This window comes from Pomacea canaliculata, linkage group LG8, assembly GCF_003073045.1.
Source record: "Pomacea canaliculata isolate SZHN2017 linkage group LG8, ASM307304v1, whole genome shotgun sequence".
NCBI classification, from domain to species: domain Eukaryota; kingdom Metazoa; phylum Mollusca; class Gastropoda; order Architaenioglossa; family Ampullariidae; genus Pomacea; species Pomacea canaliculata.
This window is the reverse complement of record NC_037597.1, coordinates 11,843,800-11,868,197: the sequence shown is the minus strand read 5'-3', so window position 1 is coordinate 11,868,197 and position 24,398 is coordinate 11,843,800. Positions and strand designations below refer to the sequence as shown.

The following is a 24,398-nucleotide window of genomic DNA, read 5'->3' as shown; positions in this document are numbered from 1 at the left end:
GGCCTAATTATAACTTGGAATCGAACCTTCCTTAGTGGTCACGATGCTTATTGTTTTCTAGTTTTCTCCTCGCTTATTTACAAGAGCCAGTTGTGCTCCAGTACTAGACGTCTTTGTCAAACCGCGCCTCCCTCTCTTATTTGTTAACTTGTTTCTGTTCCTTTGCGCCTTCATACCCTTGCCGCTTAGCTCTGACGTCAGCTGTGTACTTGCTGCCGTTTAGTCGTTTCCATGATACGAGCCTTCTGCATTGATGGGCAAAGGCTACGTTGGAAGCGTCAGTGGCGACAGAATCGCCAATTTTTTTATTTATTTATTGGTATATGATATAATTCAGGAGTTTAATATTTTTTTTAATCTGGTTTTTGACTTCTGCTATTTATTTTGATTTTTTAAAGACGTAAACTTACAGGGTAGCAACCTTTTTGGCAAAAAAAAGCTTTGAAAACCTCCCCCTGCCACCACGGGTTAGTTTCGCGTTCACTGTCCACGCTTAGTTTTGGGCCTACTTACAGTTTAACTCCTGAGTTCTGCCTCGCGTTTTCTGTGAATGTTCTATCGTCAGCAAGATCAGATGGACAGAGAGAGATGTCAGCCAGACGGCGCTATACGCATTCCTGTCCGCCCTGATAGACTTCTGCTGGCCATGCAATGCGTGCAGTCATAAACTTTTAAGGTCTTTAAAATTCCAAACACAGAAGTTATGGAGAAACTTTTTTATAGCTTTCAAATGTGTGTGTGTGTGTGTTCCTCAGCAACATCGATGCAAAGATCCGCGATTCCTTCAGTGCGAGTGGCTTTAGCAGTAAAGAAGCAGACCTCAAACCCATGCTCTTTCTCAGGTTGACCATCTCACAACTGTCGTGCGGGAGAGCACGTCCTCCATCAGGTCTTTTCTTGTACGTAAAACTCTTCCCCGCCCTCCGCAAACCAGGAAGTGACGTGGGTGGTCGTTAGTGAATGTAACCGTCCGGTCTGGAGAGACTTGCAGGATGTTTCCATGCTGCACCGTCCGGTGTTCCGTAGGCTGCAGGAGTCCATGTTACAGCGACCTTGTCAAGTCAAAACTTTGCCAGGCCTAACCTCTAGAACTGATGTCATGTGGCCGTGGAAAGGGGGAGGAGAGCATGGAAAAAAAGAGGAAACAATAAAACGGATCAGGTGATGTGCAGAAAGGTCGCGACCTCTGAGTTTCAGCGCCAGCGCCTCCAACAGTGGCGGCAAATGTGGGATTTTGTGATGCTCAGATTGTATTCGCGAAAAATTATTGAACTTTGGGTTTTCCGTATTTTTTTAAATAATTTGAGAGGAAATTGAGTTTTTGTTTTCTGTTCCTCGCGTTACCCAGGTATTTGTGGCGTACTTTTGTCTTTAATGGTCTTCATGTTATTCACAGTAAATGACCGAGTTCAGCGTGCCACGAAATATCATTTCCAAAAATTTGAGTAAATAATACCCCTCTTAATTATCGAGACACGAGCCTATAGACATCATCATGCACAGAAAGACGTGAAAAGTGTCCACATGTGCGCCTGTGGTCTCATCTTATGGTTCAAACTCTCATTGGCCGTGTCTTTGACAAGTAAACGTATTCTAGTATATTTCTCCTGCCTGTGTTGTTGACCTCTTTCTGTCCGTTGGAATGTTTTTATGTGTGAATTTTGAGATTTTAAAAGAAGGTCTTATTCACTGACATTTATGGGAAATAGTATTTTGTACCAGTTCAGTCCAAATTATTTGAATTAAAAAAATGAGCCATGACTTGGCCTTTACAGCTGAGTTTGCCGGAGAATATGTGTCAAGAGGAGTATATTTGTATTTCTTACTATTTGGATCTGCTTCAACGAAGTTCATTTTGTGCTGTATTTTCGCCGTTAAAGATCTATCAGGAGCCATTGAATTTCTTAAATCTGATTATTTGAGTGTAATCGTTGTTATTGGTATAGTCCGAGAATGCGCACCTCTTATCGTTTTCTGTTGTGTTTTGCAGTGGAGGCTCTTCACCTGGCTCACCTGATGGCATCTCACGGCTATTTTTTCCCCATCGATGATCATATGCTCACAGTTAAAAACGACAACACGTACTATCGCTTCCAGGTAAGCCCTAAACTCACCGGTTGAAAGGACCCTCTTCCCGCCCTTCAGCGACAAGAACTGTTGAACTGTTTTGCTGGTGCGGATCTTAACCAATCGATTTAAAACCAGTCTAAAGGGAACCTTGTGTGGGAAAGGAAAAAAGGGGTGGGGATGGATTATTTATGTCACGTGACAACGTCTGCAACGTTTGAGAAGAGCATGCATACTGCAGACCACTTCAGAAAGACTATTTAACCTTTTCTACTCAGTCCAAACAGTGTCCTTTACGTCCTCACACACCCCGAACATGCATTTTTTTCGATTGCTGCGCTTTTCAATGTAAAGATTAGTATAGACAAAGGTGTTTCAGTGTCAAACTTTTTTTAAATTTGCAATGCACATTGATTGTATGAGTTTATTGGGTGGTAAGAAGTGTTTTGTGGGTGTGGGTGTAAATGTGTATTAGTATTATTAAATAATTTTTAACTTTGGCGTGTGTCTAATTGAGACCATTCTCAATCCTGGAAAGCGTAGGTCGTTTAAAGTGAAGGGAAGTGCGTCATGGCATTGCCAACCCTGACTGATGGTTTGCGGTGGGGAATCCGGCAGCTGGGGGGTTCGAGGGAGGCGGTATGTGGGGGGGATTGAGGATTATAGATGAGATTTGTTTCAGAATGGGAGACAGGGCAGGCGAAGTGAAGAGTAGCAGAAAATGCTCGTGTGGGCGTCTGTGAACACATGCACAGAGGACTCTGACTGCAAGCACGCAGACCATAAATACTGCACACCTAGCGTGCTGGCTTCTTGTCTTCAGAAAGGCCATTGAGGACAATTGGGGGAGTGGGTTACCAGATGATTGACGACATAGTTCACAGGCTGCATGATGGGTTGGGTAGCGAACGGCAAACATCCATTTGCTGGCACGACTAGTCACTATAAAGTACATGCTGGTATGACCGGTCAGTGTGAAACACATGGTTGACATGTCTGGTCAGTATGAAACATGCTGGCACGACTGGTCAGTATGAAACATGTAAGGACAGAGTGCATGGCAGCCTTTAAAACAAGCCAGATAATGTCCTAACTGATAGTTATAGTTTAATTTGCGTTGCTGTGATACTTTTGACAATCAATATTAGAGCTGGCGTCTACCCACCCATTAGTTCACTCTAAGCCCTGGCGGGAGGGACGTCACGTGCGTGCCGGTGCTCTCGGCAGCAAGAAGCGACAGAGCAGAAACATCGGCGTTCTGCGGGGTGGTCTGACAATAGCAGCTATCAAGTGGCACTAGCCCAGTCTGTACAAGACAACTTTTAATACAATTTTATACACAAGAAGACGTTGTTATGTCTACAGACACCTTATTTCAGCTGTTTCTGTCCAGAATATTTTCCCTAGATCTGCTTTATGTATACCTAGAGAAGTCACCCTGTGCGTACCTGCAGAGATCAGTCCCGAATACATTAGAAAGTTCAAAAGGAGAAGTGGAATTGAACCCCTGACGCTTTCAAACGCCGTCTAATTCAAGCCGTACCTAATTGTCGGTGACATCGTTTTTCAAAACATCACCTTCTACTTTGAAGAACAGGCTTGGGAAAGGGAGGGAACCAAACGGTGGTGTAAATGACTCTGCCACGTTGAGTTAAGATGACGGTTGTCTTGATCCAGTCGCAGGCTGCATTGTTGGGTATATTTGTCAGATCGTGCAGTACCTACCTGTAAGACGCCGACAGAGCTGATGTCGGGCTACACCCGAGGTCTTGCACACGATGTTGGGGCTGGCGGCTGCCAACGTTAATCCCACGAGTACACCCGTCCTCGCCTGTTGCTGTGCGCTTGCGCGGTGCCTCATCAACTCCCTCCTCCTCCCCTTGCTCATGCCAGTGGTGCGGCCGTCTGTCCGCGACGGGTTGGGTGCCTTGCAGCAAGGTGCAGTGCGATTACTTGATGGCACTTGGCTGTCACTTCAAGCGGCCTCCGTCTGGTGTCGCCATCATCAAGAGCCACTGGACTCCTTGTCGGGTTAAACGTTGGGCAGAACAGGCCGAGGAACAGCAACGGACGGGGGACAGATTAGAAGACCTTGACGTTCAAATAAAAAAGTAAAAAATATTTCGTACCCCCAAAAAAAAACACCAAAACCGAACACATATACACAAGCCTAATCGAGTCGGCGCCCCTCCGTTTGGATGTCAGTGCTCTAAACACTCGGCTATGTGCTTTCCTACAGTACATGTAATCACAAGAAGTTTTACAGATCGAATTTCTGGACGTGTCTATAATTAACATCTATTAACAGGTGGCATAATGTCTCAGAGTCATATGAAACTGACGAAACCAAACAGCATATATGGAACAAGAAATTTTATTTTTTTTTAGGAAGAAAATACCTGTTTACTATCAGATTCATTTAAATAACACTGGTTTAGGCTTCAGTGTGAACTCGTCCATTATTCCCCACCCGCATCTCTCTCACTGTCACGCGCATGGTCGTGGCTTGGTGTTAAACGTGTGGAGGAACAACTCACCACTCTACTCCAAACAGCACAAAAAACCGGTTGTTGTTTTTTTTTATTTCCCATTGTTACCTTCAAGAATGGTCGAGTCGTGTCCCTTCAATTAATCATTGGGTAAAAAATAGAGGTTCTTGCATTTCAAGGTGTAATCTACCATTTTACTGTACCAGCGGCGCCAGATGCTAGGGCTTATGTTTGATGTGTCTTCACAAGCAAAAGTGTGGCACAAGATGAGAATACACCAAGAACATGCCAGAAGCAGTTAGATGTTTCTTTCAGTCCTGATAAACTACTGTCTGCAGTCGCCACTTTCAGGAAAACTGCTTAAAGTACGGTGGGTTAATACTTTGTAAAAATAATTATTCGCCTGCCCATTTACACCCAGGAATGTTTGGTGTGCGAGAGAGATCGCATGTCTACAGTGCAGCAGGCAGCACTGTTAACTGAACACGATTTGCACATATATCTTAACAACACCTAAGCACATGCACTCGTTCATTTTCACCTGCTGTACAGGATGGAATCAATTTCTACAGGTGTACATCACTGAGATACTCCATGATAAAGTTCATTTACCTTTCGCAATGTTGATCCAACATTTTCTGCAATACCCGTGGCATCTTTTTGTGGAAAAATCAAACTAACTGATAATTTGCATTTTAAAAAAAGCCACAAAGATAACTATAAAACAGAAATGTTTAAAACGCTTAACCACTTTAACTCATTAAATCAACTACTGTGATAGCAATAGCTTGTACCCTCATCACCTACAAAAGTATAATTAAACAAACAGTATTCAGTCAACTATCCAGAATAACTGAAGCCATAGGCGAGCAGATTTTTCGTTTTCGTTTTCGCATGTGCAGTAAATCTTCATCAATTCTAGTCGCTTTATCAACAAGACTGTCAGGTGGACTGAGGCCGCTCAGCCTTTCCGCCTGTAGTAATCGCGGTATGGAAGCCATTTCTTTCAGACTTCTAAAGCCCTCGTGTCCGTTTGTCCGTGCAGTGGTTATATGCGTGCTTCAGGTTGCATCTGTGGATGTTGGTGATGGGGGACGGGGGAGACCTTTTAAAAATGTTATTAATAGGAATATTCTAGTCGGATTTCATGTGTATTCCTATTGGTGGATTGTGCGTGAGAGAGTAGTAATAGTAGTAATAGTAGTAAGTCTTCGCCTGTATGCGCACTGTGACCAGAGAAACTACTGCCTTCCGTCGCTTTTGCTAATTCCACGAGGTGTCTGGGAGACTCGGACAAACCCGATGTTCATGCCGAGACAAGCCACCTTCAAATCCACACACCAGCTTATTCGCGCCATTCATTTATGCATCCGTAGCAAGAGTATTGTCCAGCAAAAGCTCGCATTGTTTCTGCTGCGCATCTGATTGCATCGTGAATATTGTAGAACATTTTTTTGTTTAATTTGCTTCCTGGAAAAGGCCGCGCCATGTGCTCTTTACTTCAGTCCGGGTGTTTGTTGCTGAAGCTGTTATACCATGCGCGGTGCATAAATCTTGTATCTTGTGTTGTGGGGCCTGGGAGTCTCGCAGTCTGGCGATTTACTGCCTCCATGACCGTGCCAGCATCCGCAACCCGTGCTGGACGCTCGAGTGCTAGCCTATTTCCCCCCTTGGTCTCATTTGGTCTGATAGCGGCTACCTGATATTTTATCAGATTCCTAAATGCCAGATGTTGCCTTTTGCTGTGGTTTTGCGATATTCGCTGTCTTGCGCGTCGGGGATTCCGGTAGTATTCAGTTTTATGATCGTTTTCGCTGTTTCCACCTCCACTCACCCCCAGGCGATGAATGACTTCAGTAATATTGATGGTGACAGGATCCCAACCTCGAGTGCTGATTCCGCGGGCACCTGTAGGCGGGGATTCTCTATACAAGAGAAGGAAGGAGGTGGGTGGAGAGAAGGAAGGAGAACTGGTCACGTGAGAGGGCAGTAGATATCGGAAATGTTCAGCTCATGCTCGAAAATTCTAGGTTTTGAAATGCTACAACTGCAAAATAAAACCGCCTGTACACTTCCCTACTGTGTCCTTCTTCACAAAGATGGCCGACCACAGAATCTAAGTTATATATATATAGAATCGTTCGTTTAGAAATAGGCTTAAAATGCGCGTTCATTTCTGTAGTATTGAAACAGCGATCAGGATGAGGTTCCCCGGGTACACGACGTCTCCTGTAATACCCGCCTGTGGAAGCGATGATGATAATGATACCCCAGGAAGGTCTTGCACAGGCTCATATATAGATGGGTACGCTCCCCCGCCCCGTCCCTCTTCATTAGACAGAATAAGCAGCAGTTCGATAAGTCTTGTCAGCTCAACTTAGCGAGTTTTGTTGTATTTGCTTTTGTCACACGTGGAGGCTCGATTTTGTTGTAGAATCTATGAATGGGATTTCATCTGTAGTGCATACATTTAGGCGCGATGAACTAAATACCATAGCTACATCTCCTTTCAGCCTTCCTCGTTTCATGTCATATTTTCTGTGCTCAAGACTTTGAGTACACGGATTTGGGTGGGGGAGATTTTTTTCCAGCTCGTCGGCAGTGAAACTGTTTTTGTGGCTGGGCAATAGTTGCTGCTGTAGAATATGTTTGGTAGGTTTTGTCAGAGGGCTGAACGTTACATATGTGTGTGTGTGTTTGGGGTAAGTGGGTGGGTAAATGGCATTTTACCCTCGATGGCAACAAACATTGGCCTGAGGTATGTTGTTTTAAAAACATTGACATCACCCACGGCATCCGCTGTTGAGGCGCCATTGTCCATCTTCTTTGAATGCTTGGTATCGCAGCTGTAAAACACTTGAAAGCGAGACAGGTTCGTGGGTTGTGGGTTCAGATCTCGTTTCTGACGCACGAATTTTCATTCTGGTTATTTTGCAAGGCTGGAGCTCGCCGTGACGGTGGCCAGGTTCTTGAAAGCGATTGAGATTTAAAGAAAAACAGGAGCAACTTCGTTTTTGAAGACATCAGTCCTGAATCCCATCACTTAAATCTTAATCGCTTTCTCACAACGGGTACCCCTAGAGGGGCGCCTTTGCCGTTGCAGTACGTTTTCCCTACGCGTCGCGAATCTCAAACTCTCTAATGATTCATTTTGATTTTCATTATACCTTCGCTGTCAGGAGAAAATTCTCTTCACGAGTGAGCGGAAACAGCGGCCACTGCTTGCAGCAGCTGGAAATGACGTCAGATGATGGCCACAGACACAGCTGTCCCGTTACCAAAAGCAGCGTCACCGTCACGACCCTGTGACTCTTCATTTGACTCTTTGTCTCTTCACTTCTTGCAAGTAGCTCCGTGAAGATGGGAGCTGGACGAACTTTCAGTGATGACATTTTTTTGGGGGGGAGGTGGGGGGAGGGACACGTGCAACTGGCAATATCACGTCTTCCCGGTTCACGGTGCCCTAGGTATTTAGCGACTGCCATGTCACACTGCTGACACGTTAACACGAGTGACAGCTCGGCTATGGCATCACACTGAGGATTGTTGATACCTGTGCATTGATTGCGCTTCAACAGTTCGCCCCATCCCCACCTCCACAAATGCCTCATCGGTTCCTCCCCTAATCCTCCAACTTCTGTCCGGACGAAACCGTCACACCTTCGGAATTTCCTAAACAACAGTAAAATGCGCGCGCGTGTGTTTTGTGGGGGGTGGGAATGGGGTGGTCATAACGATACATAAAGAAAGCATTCTTTAATTTACCTGATCTTAGAAACATCGAGACCCGATTCCACGGGTGCTTGAAATAGCGCGCATCTTGCAGATAGGCCGTGTGCCATGAAGCAGCGGCCAGGACTCGCTGCCTGGGATTACTGCGTGCTCGTCACAGCGCACACCCCTGACCTGCTTTCCCTCTGCTGCCGTGCAGCGCGTGCACGCATCCGTTTCGGTGAGCTTTGCACAGGAAAGCGTGCAGTTCAGCACCAGGTCAGCATTAGCTATACTGCGTGCAGACTGGCCTTATCCGCATCTCCAGAACACCCGCACCCCCGCTTGGTGAGAAAGACGACGCGACGGCTGTGTGTGTGTGGAGGGGGAGGAGGGTCTCCATTACTGGCCATCCAACGGCCAGGTGCATGTGCTAAGAGCCTTCGCCATACAAACGCGTTTGGAGAGGTGGGCAGACGGCAGTCGTGGCTTGGGTGGGTATGGGGTGGGGGAAAGAGACGGTGCATGGAAAGAGCAGCATCAGTATGTGTGGAGACATCCATGAGAATTGTTGGACAAGCAGTTGGCCTCAGTTAAGACAAGGCTACAAGGACTGTTCCTGATAGCCAGTCATTTTGACATGCTAATATTTTTATTACTTTACAAACCTATGAAGGAGGTACAAGGCAGACACCACCCTCACAAGCCCCCACACACATAATCCCTACTCTCTCCCCCACATGAGATCTGCTACCCTTTAATTACTGTAAATCAACAGCAGCACTATATAATATTGAGCAACTACTAATAAGCATTGTGTAGTGGCATAATTTTCATAGTAGTCCCTTATTTTCCTTCACATCCAAGACCTGTCTCCCAGCTAAACTCAGTGCTCTAGCTATGGATCTGCTTTATTCCACAAATCAGTGTAATAAATAATGCACTTTTCTTTGGCAGAAGATTTCATACTTAATTGTATTGTCCAGGTACATTCTTCCGCTAATTTGTCACTTCAGTGCATGGCAAAGCTGGCAGTTCTCCAGTGTTCAGGGCAATACTGGCATCTGGTCCCCCCCCCCCAAAAAAAAAAGAAGAAAAAAAAATTCTGGAGCGATAGCAAATAGCCTTTATTGTCTAGCATTGGCCACATTTTGTCTGGCAAGATCTGCTCACTTGTCCCATTTTTATGAAGTTTTATGGTATACTGCCTGTTGGCCATTCTGTGGCTGATTTTGCATTATGCTTTTTTTCTGTATGTGCAGACACCATGCTTTTGGCCATCAAGATGTGGGGAGCCTGAAAACACAGATTATGGTGGGTCAGAGTTGTTAGTGTTTGTAAACAATGTGCCATTACTGCACTAGAACAACTAGACTGTGAGAATTTTGCTTTTTTCTTAAATTGTCTGCTCCACTTTTGTGTGCACATGTTTTCAAATAAACCATATTTTTTTATAACGGCTGTGTATTTTTGCACAGCCTTAGGGAGATCAAAAATTTTGTAGATTGTGATGTCTTTTTGCTTTACTTTGATATCAAACTCCATGTTTTTCTGATTCCTAGAACACAAATGAGAGAGTGAGTGAAGGTGGTACTTGTGAAAGAGTAGGGTTTCCCCCCAGAAAGAACAAAACCAACAATCATGCTTTACCACTTTTGGTTATGCATCACTAGTAAAGTGGATGCAAAAAAAGGAAGTATTTGAAACCAGGCATTAGATTGAAAAGAAGGCTATTGGCAATGGCTTCTGCCACCTTTGTGCAGCAGTTGAGCACTTGATAATTCATGTGAAGAAAGTCTGAAAAAGTTGGCACTAAAAGAGGAAAATATTTAAAATAGCAGGAAATTCAGTGGTTTTGAATCCAAGTAGAAATGGAAGTGGAAGGCAAAGACATCTCCAGAGCAAATAATTGAGAAAAATTTAAGCATTGTACACATATCCATTATTCTTGTGTTACTTAAGGCTTTGTTGAAAAGCAGAAGTAATTAGGAGTTTGTATATGGCTTGCATTTTTCAATCCGATGTGTAGTCTTAATAAAGTCTTTACTAGGGAGACTTAAGTGATACCTTCTCATTTTTCAACTTTGTTCAGGCTGTGCCTATTTATTAATAGTTGACATGTTGCATTTTGGAAATCATTAGCTGTCATGTCAGACATCAGAGTGGTTATGTTGAGCTGTTTTGTGGCTTTTTAAGTATAGATAATTGTTTCATACGAGGGACTACATGTCATCCACCTATATGCTGATACGATATGTTGTGGTTAATTTTATTGTTTGTCATGTGCAAACGTCATGTAATTTTGATGTAAATATTTGCTTCTCTGTAATTTCTGCTTCCTAAGACGGTCTAAAATCTGCATCTGAAGAGGTGGTTTGTTTCATTGTTTACAAAACTAAATACTAAAAACTAAAGACTGTTGAATTGTTCCTTTACCATCTATTTTGTTCAGCCTTCTCAACCTGCCTAAGCATTGGGTCACACATGTATATGACAATGCCTTGTGTATGAGTTACCTATAAAGTTGCACATTGGTGTTAGTCGCTAGTTAAAATACAACTTACACAATGACTTTTTCCACTTTGATAATAGAAATTTTAATATTTGTTTGTCCCTTCGTCATGTTAACTCCAGTTATGTAATTAAATGTATGTCAAAATCTGTACAGAAACACTTTTTTTTTCAGCTGTATATTTATGCAAGAGAACAATGCAAAACAAGCAGCGACTGGAACTAGCTGACTATGAGGCAGAAAACCTGGCAAGACTGCAGAAAATGTTTTCTCGCAAGTGGGAGTTCATATTCATGCAAGCTGAAGCACAGGCAAAGTAAGTTCTCTGTAACAGCTTTACTATTTGCTTACTGGCATGTTGTTTGATGGAGTAACTGTTCATTTTTACTTGAAAATAAATGTTCAAATCAGCGTATCATGTCTGTGCATACATTAAAATATATGTGTACAAATTCTTGCATGCATTTGTTTAATTATTTACAGTTTTAAGTTTCTTGCCTGTCTGCTGAGTAGACTACTTTTGGACTGTATATTTAAAAAAAGTGGAGAATTATGTTGGTGACATTTTGACAGTTGCTTTCTTTCCGTATACAATGAGCATTTAAACCTGAGACAAGGGGTGATGACACTCATTTGTATTATATTAGACTTGCTTGCCAACCCCAAATATTACAGGGTTGACAAGAAGCGGGACAAACTTGAGCGCAAGGTGCTAGACAGTCAGGAGCGGGCCTTCTGGGATGTGCACAGACCTGTGGTACAGTCCAAATTCTCTTTCATTTCAGTCATAACATTTGTATCATTGTCTACAAATAGACAAATGAAACTTTTAACTCGGCAGAATTTTACTTGTCAAAGCACTTTTAATAATAATAATAATGGAAATTATAGCTTCTGTGCATTGTCATACTCTTTCTGTTGCCATTGCAATGCTTAGATCTTAGTTTTATTAGTTCACAAGCCCTAAATTTGAGATATAAAAGGCAGTGGAAGAGTAAAAAGGATAAAAGTTAGCCACCACGATAGCAGCTTCAGGGTCAGTTGGGGTCACAGCAAACCAATTATAAAACATTGTAGGCGCTGCAAAGCTGGCAACTAGAATTTGCACAGAAAATTTTTTTTTCCCATCTATGTTTGACAATGTATGTTACACTAAAATTATATCCAGATATTATTTTAGATTCAAAAATAACAATTTTTATAATCCATTTGATGCCATTTGACTATCCACTAGCACGTGAGATAGTAGTAACGTGGGGAGGTGGTAGGGGGTTTTAATGCCAACTAATAACTATACTTTTTTTTGAATTATTAAAGTCTCTTCATTAATATGTGTTTATATATACCTATATATAAAATTTAAAATTGTAACTAACTGATGGAATGTTTTAAGACTTAATAAGTTAATGTCCATCTATAGATGTTTTATGTATCCTGAAAAAAGGACAGTATTTATGCTGTGTATGAGTAAAACAGATCCAACAGTTAATTCCATCCTCTTAACAAATGCAGCAAAATTTAATTCTCTGGTTGTTTATCAGAAATGGGGAAGAGCACACTATTTTCACAGGCAATTTCTTGCAATTCTTGTCCCTGTTCTTTTATTTTATTTATACCAATAAAATCTGGAAATGTACAAAAGCCATTTTCAGTCCTTTTGTTTTCTTGGGGTTGAGCCAGAACTGTGCTAATAGAATTCTTCTTGTTTGTAGTGCAGTGTGCATGAGTAACTTTATTTTGGCTTTGATGTGTCTTGCAGCCTGGGTGTGTAAATACAACAGAGGTGGACATCAAAAAAGCTTGCAGGATGAACAGGCACTCCAAAATGAGCAGGGTGAGTGGAGCAATAACACCAGTGCTCTTGTCTGGCCTCTTCTCTTAAACCTCGGGGAATGTGATGAAGAGAGTAATTGGCCATTTTACTTTCAGTTGCTCAGGAGCTCTGTATTGCTTAGCTGGCTGGCTGTGTGGTTTAGGGGACTTTAAAGTTGCTGGATTGTAGTATAAATAGAAATGCCTGACTTTTATACAATCATGTTTATCTGATAAGGATAAACATTTTTTTTTTTCCTTGTCTCACCATTTCTTTCCTTTCCTTCTCACCCTTCTTACGCTACAACTGTTGGTATTTATGACCTTTGAATACTAAAACCCATTCACAGTTTGTATTTATGTCTTTAGCGTGATAAAGCATCCTAGCTTCATCCTAGACCTACACAGCCAAGATCTCTTCCAGTTCATGCCACCCATCTCTTTCTTCATACACTGTTTATCATCATTTCTCACATAAACACTTTTTTTAATCCTTAAGTACACAGAAGTATCTTTGGTCCAAATGGGCCAAAGTAATGAGACAAAATCAGAAAAAGATTCATTGTGATATTTGTTTATTTGCAACTCAAGCACTGATAGGTACCATGTATTCTTACCTCCTGGTGTGATTTAAGTCAAAAGTCTCCCGCTGAAAGATTTTGATGTGTTGGGTGTGTGCAGCCAAACTATGCTGTTCCAGGAGGGAGAATAAGTCCAAGTGTCTCCGAAGCTGATTTGCACAACCCCACAGATTCTATAAGACATGATGTAAGTATTGATGTAAAATGTTTTTCTTTCAAAGCGAGTCATGAATATCCAGAGGCCAATAAAGCTCAGAGTCAAAGACTATTTTACAGTTGATTTGACTGTCACATGAGAGATCACTTTAACAAACAGTAAATAATCACAAATTAGATTTTCACTTTCTTTGAGAAAGATATAAATGTGTGGTTTGGGATAGACAATAAGTAATCGTTTGCGACTATGTCTTCTCACGTGAACTTTTCAAAGGGACTTCAAGTCACAGATTTTTATGCTGCTGAGAGAGTTACCTCCCATCAGTATGTCTTTTTTTGTTTTTTTGTTTTTTTTTTTTATCATGCAATAATGACCATAAACCTTTAATTCTTGCCAAAATACCACTAATAAACATAGTCTGTGACCTTTCCCTAGTCAGGAAAAGTACTCCAGCAAAATTTGGTTCAGACTGGACAGCGAATTGGTATAGAGGACACACATACAGGAAGGGCAACACTTTACTTTGTAAGATTAAGCAGTGTGCAGGAAATGTATTTGCACAAATGAGTTTACGGCTACTAGCCCTTGACCACATCTTGTGCAGCACTGTATCTCATGTCTGATTGTTATATTCTTTTTGCCTATTAAATTCTGGATTCCTTTGAACAGAAATCAACACTCATGCACCCCTTTAGCAAATGCAGACCAGCCACACAGTTGTTTTAAAACATAGCATTAAAAGAAAACAATAGACACTGTTTTGCTGTGTCCACAAGAAAGAACAGGAAAATGTTAAAACTGTGACATCTGTGAATAAAAATGTACATAATTAGTATTTTTGCAAAGGCATTGGGTGTAAAGAGGTCTTGGATATGCAACAGCCATAGTGTCTTTATGTGCAAAAATGCTTTCTAATTGGTGTTACTTGCAAATGCCAATGTATTTGTTGTTTTTCCCTAAATTAGAGAAGTTGCCAGTTATAAGATGTTTTCAAGCCTTATTTCTAACATGTATGAAGGTATATATGCCTGTGTGTGTGTATATATCTGTGTGTGCACTCGCTCGTTCTAAACCAAAGTTACCAGTCCACAATCGTCAGAAACATGCCCGAGTGGCTAGTGACACTTCACCAAAAGGGGAGTAGCCCTGCATCTTGTGAACATTACCTGTTTTCAGACTGTCAAATACAGCTGGCTCTTTTGTTGGTGGTTCTTTAGGAGGTTAGAAACTAGTGCAGTGCTGTTGCTGTTGCCTTAACTTTTATAGATCTGGGAGACCTGTAGCTGGTCAAGAAAAAGACATACTTGCCAGCTACTACCTTCTTGCAGGGTTATTTATCCTTGTCTCATTGATGTTTTGATAGAATATTGCACCTTTCTATCAAGACATTAGGAAAGTTTGTGGTTAAGTGTCCTGCAACCCATACTGTCATGTGCCATGCGTGGCTCCTTCAGTTGTTTTATTTCACTGTAACAGTGCTGGGAACAAATAAGCCTCAGCATTATTATGTTTGCTTTCTTATGGTGATTGTCAATGTTGGTTTATAATGGAAATTTAGCTGTCATTTTTAAAAATGTCATTTTCTTGCAGATTGATGTACTAAAACGAAAAATTGAAAAGAGACGGGTAAAAATATCCAAAGTCACAGAAAGGTATTACCTTTAAAATAGATGTCACCATAATTATAGTATTTTTATTATAGAGAAGAGTAGTGGTTGGAGAATTTGTTGTTTTTTGTTGGTTTTTATTCTTGATTGGTACACTAGAAAACAGCAGATAAATGTTTGGCATTGTTTGAAAGAAAGAACTGTACCGTGGTTTTCAGGTTATGGCTGAGTTAAACATCTTATGTAAATGTTTGTAAATTCTGTTGATGTTGTTTTCTCATGGAAACACAAATCAAATCTGAGAGTATATGAGGCTGATTGTGCCTCTGGATTACTTAGCGTGGTTTAGTATTAAAAAAAGGAGGTACCATTTAAATCCAGGAGGATGGGGAAAAGAGAATTCTAAGAAGAAGAGAGATTAGAAGTAAGACAAGATGCACAGGCTTTGATTGTCAGCTACCATTCGACATTCTTCATTGTTAATGGCATTTTAGTAAGTGAAGTTTGTCTTGTTTCAGTTACATAGCCTACTTCCAGCAATATGCAGAATTTGATGCCTTTATTACAAGTCCTGACCCTTCCAACCCATGGATTTCTGACAGTACTGAGTCCTGGGACCAAGACCGCACATTGTAGGAGTTGCTTGTGTTAATCAAATTTGGTTCCAAAATTTCTGACTTTTAAAATTTAGTTTTTCTAATAAAGCAGGGCTTTATTCATCTCAAATCTAAAGGGAGCTTAGCTTGGTAGTTAGAAAGGTGAAAGATACTTGTCTCCCTTTGCTTGATTTAGCTATCTTGAGGGGATGCTCTTTTGCTGCTTTTTTTTTTTTTTTTTTTTTTTTTAAATCAGTCGGACAACTGTAGCTTCATCATTTTAAAGAATTTCTCAGTACCTGAAATTTTAGTGATGGTAATGCAAAGGGAGATCATGAAAAATACATTTTAGAGAGTTATGTCAATATAAATTTTTGTGGCCAGGAATGCCCGAGAGATCCCTCAAAGGCGTGTGAAACGGTGGGCGTTCTCCATAGAAGAGCTTTTGCTTGATCCTGCTGGTCGTGACCAGTTTACCAAATTTTTGGACAAAGAATTTAGCGGAGAAAACCTCAAGTAAGGCCTTGTGTAGTTTGTGGAGACCTAAATATTTTTTTATATATATTATGTATAACACTGATAAAGATGTGGAAAAATGCTCTAGATAAAGCAATAACAGGAGGATTTACTGAGTTTATTATCAAAGGATATTTGATTTTCAGATTCTGGTTGGCTTGTCAAGAACTCAAAGGTTTGCCTATGCGAGAAGTGAACAAAAAAGTCCATGAAATTTTCTCGTAAGTGATCCTGAGTCTGGTAAAGGGTGTGTGTATATAAATAATGCTTCTTGGAGGTAGGGGAAACATGATCAATTTATCTTTTGGGCTGAGATGAATTTAACTTTTGGTGTAGGGGTGACGCATATTTCCACAAGAGAATAGGGTCATGTTGGGATTGATTCGATAGCCTTGTGGTAGATATGGCTGGAGAAATATGGTTTAGGGTCAAAATGACAAGTGACCCAATGAACAAGCAGTCCCCTTCAAAATGTACTTAACTTGTTTTATGTTATTTCTTGAGAAAGCTATAGTATAGGACAAACCTTTGGCCAGAAACAGTCTTTTTAACATATTTAATACTTTTCACCACAACTTCTGTAACAACCAAAAAACCCCAAAACAATCATAATAGAGCATAAGCTGTTGGCCATAAATCATGTTGGGAAGGTAGTAAATATGGTGTTTTACACATTGAAATAGTTCCATGAAAATTGTTTGGGTCATATATAAGAGGGGTTTGCAAAATAAAAGGTATTAATGAATAGGTTTTACTGTAGTCAGTTTCTCTGGTAAATTTTTAAAGGAAAGATATGTGTCTTTCCTACTAGATCATGCAAACACAGAAACATAGCAGCAATCCATTCTTCTTACAATATCATCTACAGGAATTATCTTGAGATCATTGCATTTAACAAAATCCAGAATTTTTTAATCATCATTACATATATAACATATATAATTATCATCTTCATTCTGCTTCCTGGTTTCTTATCATTTTTGCATGAATTTTATTGCATGCTACTTGGCAGAGAATTTCTGGCTCCAGGAGCACACAACCCTGTCAATGTTGACTGCCAGATAATGGAGCTGGTGCGACGAAGAATGGAGAACACCCCAACGCGATTCTGCTTTGAGGAGGCACAGGTGAGATGGCCAGAATCAAGCTCTGCTTGTATCTTAGGTGTTGATGTGTGTAAAATCAAAGCCACCATATTAGATAGTATTTGCTTACTTTGTAAAATCTTCCAAGTTAACAGTTAAAACTTGCCTCTACTTCAGTTGCCATTTCATGTAATGCTTTATTTTTATTTTTCAATTTCATACTACTAGTCTTCATTTTATGAAGAAAGCCTGCAGGCTTTAGAATATGGAAAATCTGTCATGCTGAAAGGAACAGTTTTGTTGGCAGGATCATATATTCAAGTTGATGAAGAGTGACAGCTACAGCCGCTATCTCCGCTCGGACCAGTACAAGGAATTTTTGAGTGGCACACGCAAAAAAGTGAGACTGCTGTCTGGCATTCATGGCGAATGGGCCATTTTTAAACACTGACCACCACCACTACCACCACCTGCCACGATTTACCTTGCTTCTCCTGGTCATTGCTTGCCTCCCTTTTCAGGCTGCTTTCTTCTCTTCTGCTTATTTTTGGCTGAATTTGGTTGAAAACAGTTGTTCATTTTCTTAATCTCAGGCTTTATGGCTTAGTCATGCATTCACAAAGTCTCTTTCAGCTGCCTGCCAACCTGTCTTTCTTTTTCTTCCTCATCCCACCTCCTCGTTTTTCTAAACAAAGATTTTTTTTAGAGAAATTAACTAAGTGGGGTTACACCACCCCCCCAACCCCACGACTACCATGACTGTGACTCTCATCACTGTCTTCCAGTTACCTTGCACCTCATCCTTTCTGCTCTTCTTTCTTGTGTGTCCCGTTTGTGAAGTCTTGGAGTGTGTAACCATATTGCCTATTTGTAAGCCTTTGTATTGATATATAGTCTCATGTCTAAAGACCTGAGTCAGTCCAATACACAGAATGGTTAAAGATGCATTTTGGCATGAGGACCACACTCCTGTGTCACATACTTGTTTACCACTAAACAATTCCTCTTTTCTCTGACCCATCTTATTTGGTTGTACAAGGGCAAACAGTTGCACGCACACCTAATTTTCACTCCATATTTGAGGAAAGTGCAATAACTGTAAATAATATTTCTCATGCATTGGGTGTGCATTGTCTTCTGTAAGTGTAAGGTGCTGTGCTTTGTTTTCTTTATGTGCCAACCTGATGCTGCTGTACATTTAACATTCTGTGATACATGTTGTATTTCTTATGTTGTTTGCCAAAGAAAATGGGGAAACAAATTTCAAGTAATCTGATATACACCCTCTAATCTCAGTTAAGTGTCCTCATCTGAATTTGTCCTTGTAAAGTGGATTTGTTAAAAATCAGAACAATTTGAAGTTACAGGTCACAAGATTAGTTTAACACTAGAGGACTAGAGGACTTCATTTAATATTAATCTGTCTGGGTCTAAATTGTTTGAGTAGACAACATCAGTTTGTTAATAAATAAACTTATTTTCGAAGGCCATTTCAGAAAATGTATATAGCTGTTACACATTACATTATCAGAAATAGTGCAGAATTAAGGCACCTTGTGAGACATTAGCTGTCAAATGAAACACAGGAACATCAACATCTTTCCTAAAATCAAAGAGTGGCTGCAATAAAAATATAAAGTAAAGATAAATGTTGTGCTTTCCTCACTTTGTGTTATTTAGAGAGCACTGCATTCTTATCTGGGTAATTGAGTATACATAACTCAGATGTTAATGCAGTCATCAGAATAATTTGCACTGGATAGGACATTATCATTCTAATAATAAAACAGATGACTAAAAGTTTGCTGTTCAAATGTTTTTGCTTTACTTCAGCAATAATCTTACTATGGTCACTAAACAAACAAAAAAAAAATCTAGTGTAAAGGTATCGTTTAAGGTATTATTCTATCTTAAAGTATGCATAATTCTGTTATCATTAACCAGGCCTACATAAAATCAAAATATTTCAAAAGCCTGAACATTTGCTGTAATTATCCCAAATTAAGGGCTTTCATACAAGTTCAGAGATCTTGCGCAGGTGAGCTTGCCTTGGCCGCCGCATTGAATGGCTGTATTTAGTTTTGCAGATCAGCTCCTTTTTGATTTGTTGCTCAGTTTGGAGCTGAATCTTGAGTTCAGTTATTATTTTTTTTAATTTTCAGTTTTCTACCTGTAAAGATTGCGGTTGCATGTCTACTTTTTTATGTTCACCTTTCACCAAGTTTTTAGAAGGTATGGTATCTTAACATGTTGCAAGAACCTTTTCAGGACCATAGAATGTCTAGTTGTCAGCATTTCAGGCAGAGTATAAAGGTGCTGGCAGCACAGCACAGACCGTCCTTGCAGTTCCAAATGTAACAGCAGAAATGCATGATGCAGACATGAACATAGATTTTGCAGCTAAAAGTAGTCCAATTTTATTTTTAGTTGCTGTCTGTCGCACATTGTAAATACTCTATGTGGGTGGAGGTGTTTTGTACACATCAAACATTAGAATTGCTTACAGTTTTGTATTACTTTTCTAACCTTGATGTTGCATCGTAATTGACAATCTACCAGGTTCTGCTGTTATAGACATGCAGTAATGTTGATGATGGGGTAAGGTCAAAGACATGAAAAATCATGTTTATGAAAACCATTCACAACCTTTCAACAGTGACAGGTCTGAAGTTAGTGGAGAAGAGATCTTCGTCTTAGTGGCAGCATCTGAGTGTAGGTCATTACTCATTCATATGAAGAAAGTGTGCTACATGTACAGGTGTGCACTTACACACACATACAAGTGCGCGCATACATACTTCTCTAAGTAGGTTGGCCTTTTTTTATGTGTAAAATTATTCTTCTCTGTTCCATCATGATTGCTTATTGAGTTGTAAAGGTTTTTTTTTTTGGTTTTTAATTAACTTTCTGCTCTGTTGATTGACTTGTGCTTTGTGCAGAATGAGAGTAAAAGAAGTACTAAATCTATTTTGGAACATTATGGTGTTCAGATTGTAACCTAATGTGCAATTCTGTTAACTTATTCAATTTTACTGGCAGTTATGTATATACATATGTATATATGTTGTGATGTATTCTATGCTGTACAACTTGCCTACCAGCATCAACCATACTGAGTATACACATTAATGTGTGACATAAACAAGTTGTTTGCAGTGTATGTTTCAGCAAATTGCATGGAGTTGCCATTCACAAAACTCCTTGATAATTGAATGGGAGAATAAGTGTTTTCATATTTGCCTTTTAATGGTATGCCTGCATGTGTGGGTGGGTGTGCAACGGTGGTTGTTGCCTTGGAGGCAAAAGGGTAGTATGTTAAGAAAATGTTTCATCGCATTTCAGTTATTATCAGTTGTTATCAGTATCGGAGAAGTGGTGCAGAGTTCAAGCTAGCAATAGTTTGTTTCTGATGATATTACTAAGTAAGATTTTACTTTTGTTTCCTAAAAACAGTCATATTTCTGTAAATTTTTTGTTTTGTAGTGTTGACACTAAAGTTTTAGGTAAGGATAAAATATTCTAGTCTCATTAGCTAAATATGCAGATGAATCTCTGAAAAATTAAAACTGCTGTCAAATCACTTTTTGGCAGTGAATATGTAAATGGCTTCAAGTGCCGTGTCTTTCAAAGATAATTAAATGTACATTATCAGTCTTACAGTACATTCAGATACTAAGACTCCGACATCTGACAGATCTGACTGAAGTCCAATGTGGCTTTCTTTCCTTTAATTACCATAGAGGGGAGACTTCATCTAGACCATAGAGTGATTAGAGCCATTATTATTATTACAAGCATTTTCTTGAGGAGCATGCCAGTGTCAAAGTGAGTGACAGTCTCTAGTTTATTATTACCTAGACAATCTACACAGCATCACTCAATAATTAAATTTGTTGTAAGAACCTGTTTTTCATGAACTATCCAAAGAGCTCTTTTATGCTGAAAGCAGAAAACGAAAACAAATTCAGGTTTCTGAAAAGTTCTCTGTTACGACAATAGCAGCATCAGCAGACAGAATACTCACAATAATATTTAAAATTTATCTTCGCACAAACTAGATGAAATGTGGGAAAACAATAGCAGAAAATGCTGAGATGTAAAAACTATTAATTTTTAGTGTAAATGAATAGCATTTGCTATAATTGTAACATTTGATTGGCAAAAATTAGCATCATGAGTTTCAGTTGGTTCTGGTTCCCCTTCCCCCCCCCCCCATGTTGTATTACTTTTAATGCATCATTTCTCCCAGGATCATTCAGATCTCTTAAATGACTGTTGATCAGATAGTCAATATTTGTATCAAAGGATTCTCTAATTAAGAACAGGCCTAAGCAAATGTAACAGGTTGACCTACCACTATCTACTGAGCTCGCAGTGAAATGTGCTTTCACACACTGATCAGTCCCAGACAACACTTTCTCCGGCTGCTCACTCTGCTCTCTCCCCGGTTTTTTTCCTCCTCCACCTCTCCCAACCACATCCGCGTACCTGCATCCTCTCGCTGGCCGACCCCCTCCCGTTCTCCCTCTATCACAGAGCTGTCACCCGGCCAGCGACCACCCCCCATCGCCAGCCTCCACCCTCCTTGTGTGCGTGTATGTGCGTGCTGTCTTCCATCCTACTATACAAATAACCCATGATCCAAAACTCGTTATTAAATATCTGCAAGCCACTCGTAGCTGCTTTCTCTAAAGTAGTAACAACCTAAATATATTAATTTGCAGTTCATGGAAAATAGACAAACTAGTCATTCTTGGAATCAGTATGTCAGTTATACTAAAATGATAAAGGTGATTGCTCCTCTGCTTCTGATGGGTGACATTCCACCTTGTCATGAATTTTCTTACTGAAATAAGTATCATGCCATCATAAGGTCTATGCCTACAGTTCTTTATTGCCTTGTGTTCAGGACATAATGTTTTGTTTTGGTTCTATTCAGATTGTCCCAGAAATAGTGTCTTGCTGAGAAACATATTAGTAACTTAAGAATAAATAAAGAAGATCAACAATCCTAATTCTTAAAAATTTGCGTTTTGTTTTTTTCACAACCCATGTGCAGGTGCCTCTGACTCAGTTATCAGCATCATAATTCATGTCTTATTCTTTCAGGCATTTTGCAGAATGGAGAAATGAAAGTTTTAATTCATAGCTCGCTCTCCCACACCCTGCACCCCTAGCCCCCAACATTTTATGGGTTTCTTTGTTTCTTCGAAGGGTCCCTTCACTTCACTCTAATTGATGTTCTGTTCACCTATACACCTGACTATTTCTATCAATGAACGTTGTTTGCAGTTCTTCTGACTTGCACAAGTATTGTATTTACATTGAGTGCAAAAGAGAGTCCAAAAATAAACAGCATGGCAGAAGTAGAGCAAAGAATGATTTTTCTAAGGTAAAAGATAATATGTAGATATTGCATATGCAGGTGTATTTTTGTACACCTGTTCACACTCACAGTCAAATTTAGGTCTATTTCATTAACGTAAGTATATCAGATGTGTACACACAAAGGTGCATTCTTTCTCTTCCTGTAACATACTCTTTCTTTCTCTCTGTCAGAAAGGAAAAAAAGAAGAGAAACACATTTTTTTTAAAATATAATACTTTTGAAATTTTATGACTGTGCTTGCTTACTGATGGCCCAGCAAGATGAAATGCATCCAAACATCATTTTGTTGATTTTTTTGATCATTTAACACACTATTGGTTAGATACTTTAATCTTTTCTATAAAGTTAAACTTAAATTTTACCCCAGGAATGACATCTGCTATGTCTGGACAAATGTAACAAGATGTACTTGCTTATATCATACTCTTTTAGCAACAAGCATGTCTCTACAACAGCTGTCAGAACTTATTCATATGTCATGTCAAACTGTTTTAATATTTTTTACATTTAAAATGAAGTTTCTCTAAAATGCTTACCAGGTTTTTTTAGCCATTACTATAATAGTAATTCCTGCTGTTGACATGGCCAAGGAAAAAAAACATTTTATGGCATTGCTGGGGTTTATCGTGGGTTTTTTCCCCTGTCCTGTGTTTCAAGTTATTCTTTGTGCCTTTTAGTTTGTTCCTATTTTTTGTTTGTTGCAGCTGATTATTTGAACTCAGTTTTCTGTTTTGCGACAATGTATTTGAAGTTAAGTGTGCTTATAGTCTGCCATATTTTTGCATACTTGCTGATGTGCTTTGATCATATAGTTTTCTTGCTGATGTTATTCTATAGCTGCTCTTTTGTCCTTTTCTTTTTTAAGTGTCCCTCAGAATTAACTTTTGATGTCATCACATGTGTTGAGAGTTCAGAGTATATCTTTCATCTGCCATACGATATTCTCACCTAAAACCAGCAGTTTGCCTTCCAGGAAATTCGTTGATTCTTTTGCCAAAAACTAAACTCTGATTTCTTTTATGGGAAACATTTCTTGCATGAAAGTCCAGATTTACTTGATCATGTTCTGAGACTAAAACCTATTTTTTTAATTTACCATAGAGCTCAAGAATTGAGTGGAGTTTTGTTTTGACTATTCCCCAGTCTTGTTACATGTTCTAACTAAACACAATCACTAATCCACTTATTTCATTATGGGAAAAAGATTATCTGTGAGCTCTTCACCTCTTTGTGTAAAGCGCCTTATTAACTGCACACACATTGTGCAATATTTGACTGTTTGGGCCAATTTTTTTTTTTCATATGAGCATCTATTATAATTTTCCACACTTAGACACATATTTGAAATGTGTCCAGTTAAGAGGGTTCCTAAAACCTAAACAACTGTAAAGAATTGAAAGAGTCACTTCCAGACCAAAATAGTAACATAAGAGCAGCATCGCATTCACATCCTCATGCTAACAATTGTTGATGTTAATGCACAGTAAATGCAGATATACCAGCTGGAACTGGGTGTTAACCATGTTGTGGTTGAATATTTGTAAACTTTAGGAAAGGTATTAATGAAAGAAACTTTCATATTTTATAATAGGTTGTGAAGCATTATTTATGTTCTTAACATTTATTTCATCTTCTTATTTTCTTACTTTATGTTACATTTTTTTGTTTTGTTTTGGATTTTAATTTCAGCAGATTTTAACATGGATAGAACTTTAGGTTTAGGAGTGTCTTTACCAGGTCGAAAAACAGACAGGTTGCATTTTTGTTGTATTATGCAAAATGCTGGATAAACGTTTTGCTATTTGATCTAGAAGCACCTGACTTTTCAGGTGTTTCAGAGATAGGAAATAAATCATGAAATGTGATGCCTTATGTC

The 24,398-nt window shown here is 39.6% G+C and overlaps 1 protein-coding gene across 4 annotated transcripts in view; it reads left to right on the top strand.

Moving 5' to 3' along the window:
• The window catches only part of LOC112569795 (regulator of G-protein signaling 7-like), a 68,613-nt gene that overhangs the window by 35,736 nt on the left and 8,479 nt on the right, over positions 1-24,398 (top strand). For 3 of the 4 annotated variants that reach the window (XM_025247717.1, XM_025247715.1, XM_025247718.1), the window contains 12 exons: positions 1,991-2,097; positions 9,530-9,581; positions 10,954-11,095; positions 11,455-11,536; positions 12,539-12,613; positions 13,273-13,359; positions 14,920-14,981; positions 15,455-15,568; positions 15,917-16,048; positions 16,195-16,269; positions 17,061-17,175; positions 17,441-17,533. In XM_025247717.1, coding sequence (XP_025103502.1) covers positions 1,991-2,097; positions 9,530-9,581; positions 10,954-11,095; positions 11,455-11,536; positions 12,539-12,613; positions 13,273-13,359; positions 14,920-14,981; positions 15,455-15,568; positions 15,917-16,048; positions 16,195-16,269; positions 17,061-17,175; positions 17,441-17,533 — 1,136 coding nt within the window. Of the gene's footprint in view, positions 1-1,990; positions 2,098-9,529; positions 9,582-10,953; positions 11,096-11,454; positions 11,537-12,538; positions 12,614-13,272; positions 13,360-14,919; positions 14,982-15,454; positions 15,569-15,916; positions 16,049-16,194; positions 16,270-17,060; positions 17,176-17,440; positions 17,534-19,139; positions 24,388-24,398 lie in introns of those variants that run through there. The other variant, XM_025247716.1, reaches the window with a different exon arrangement.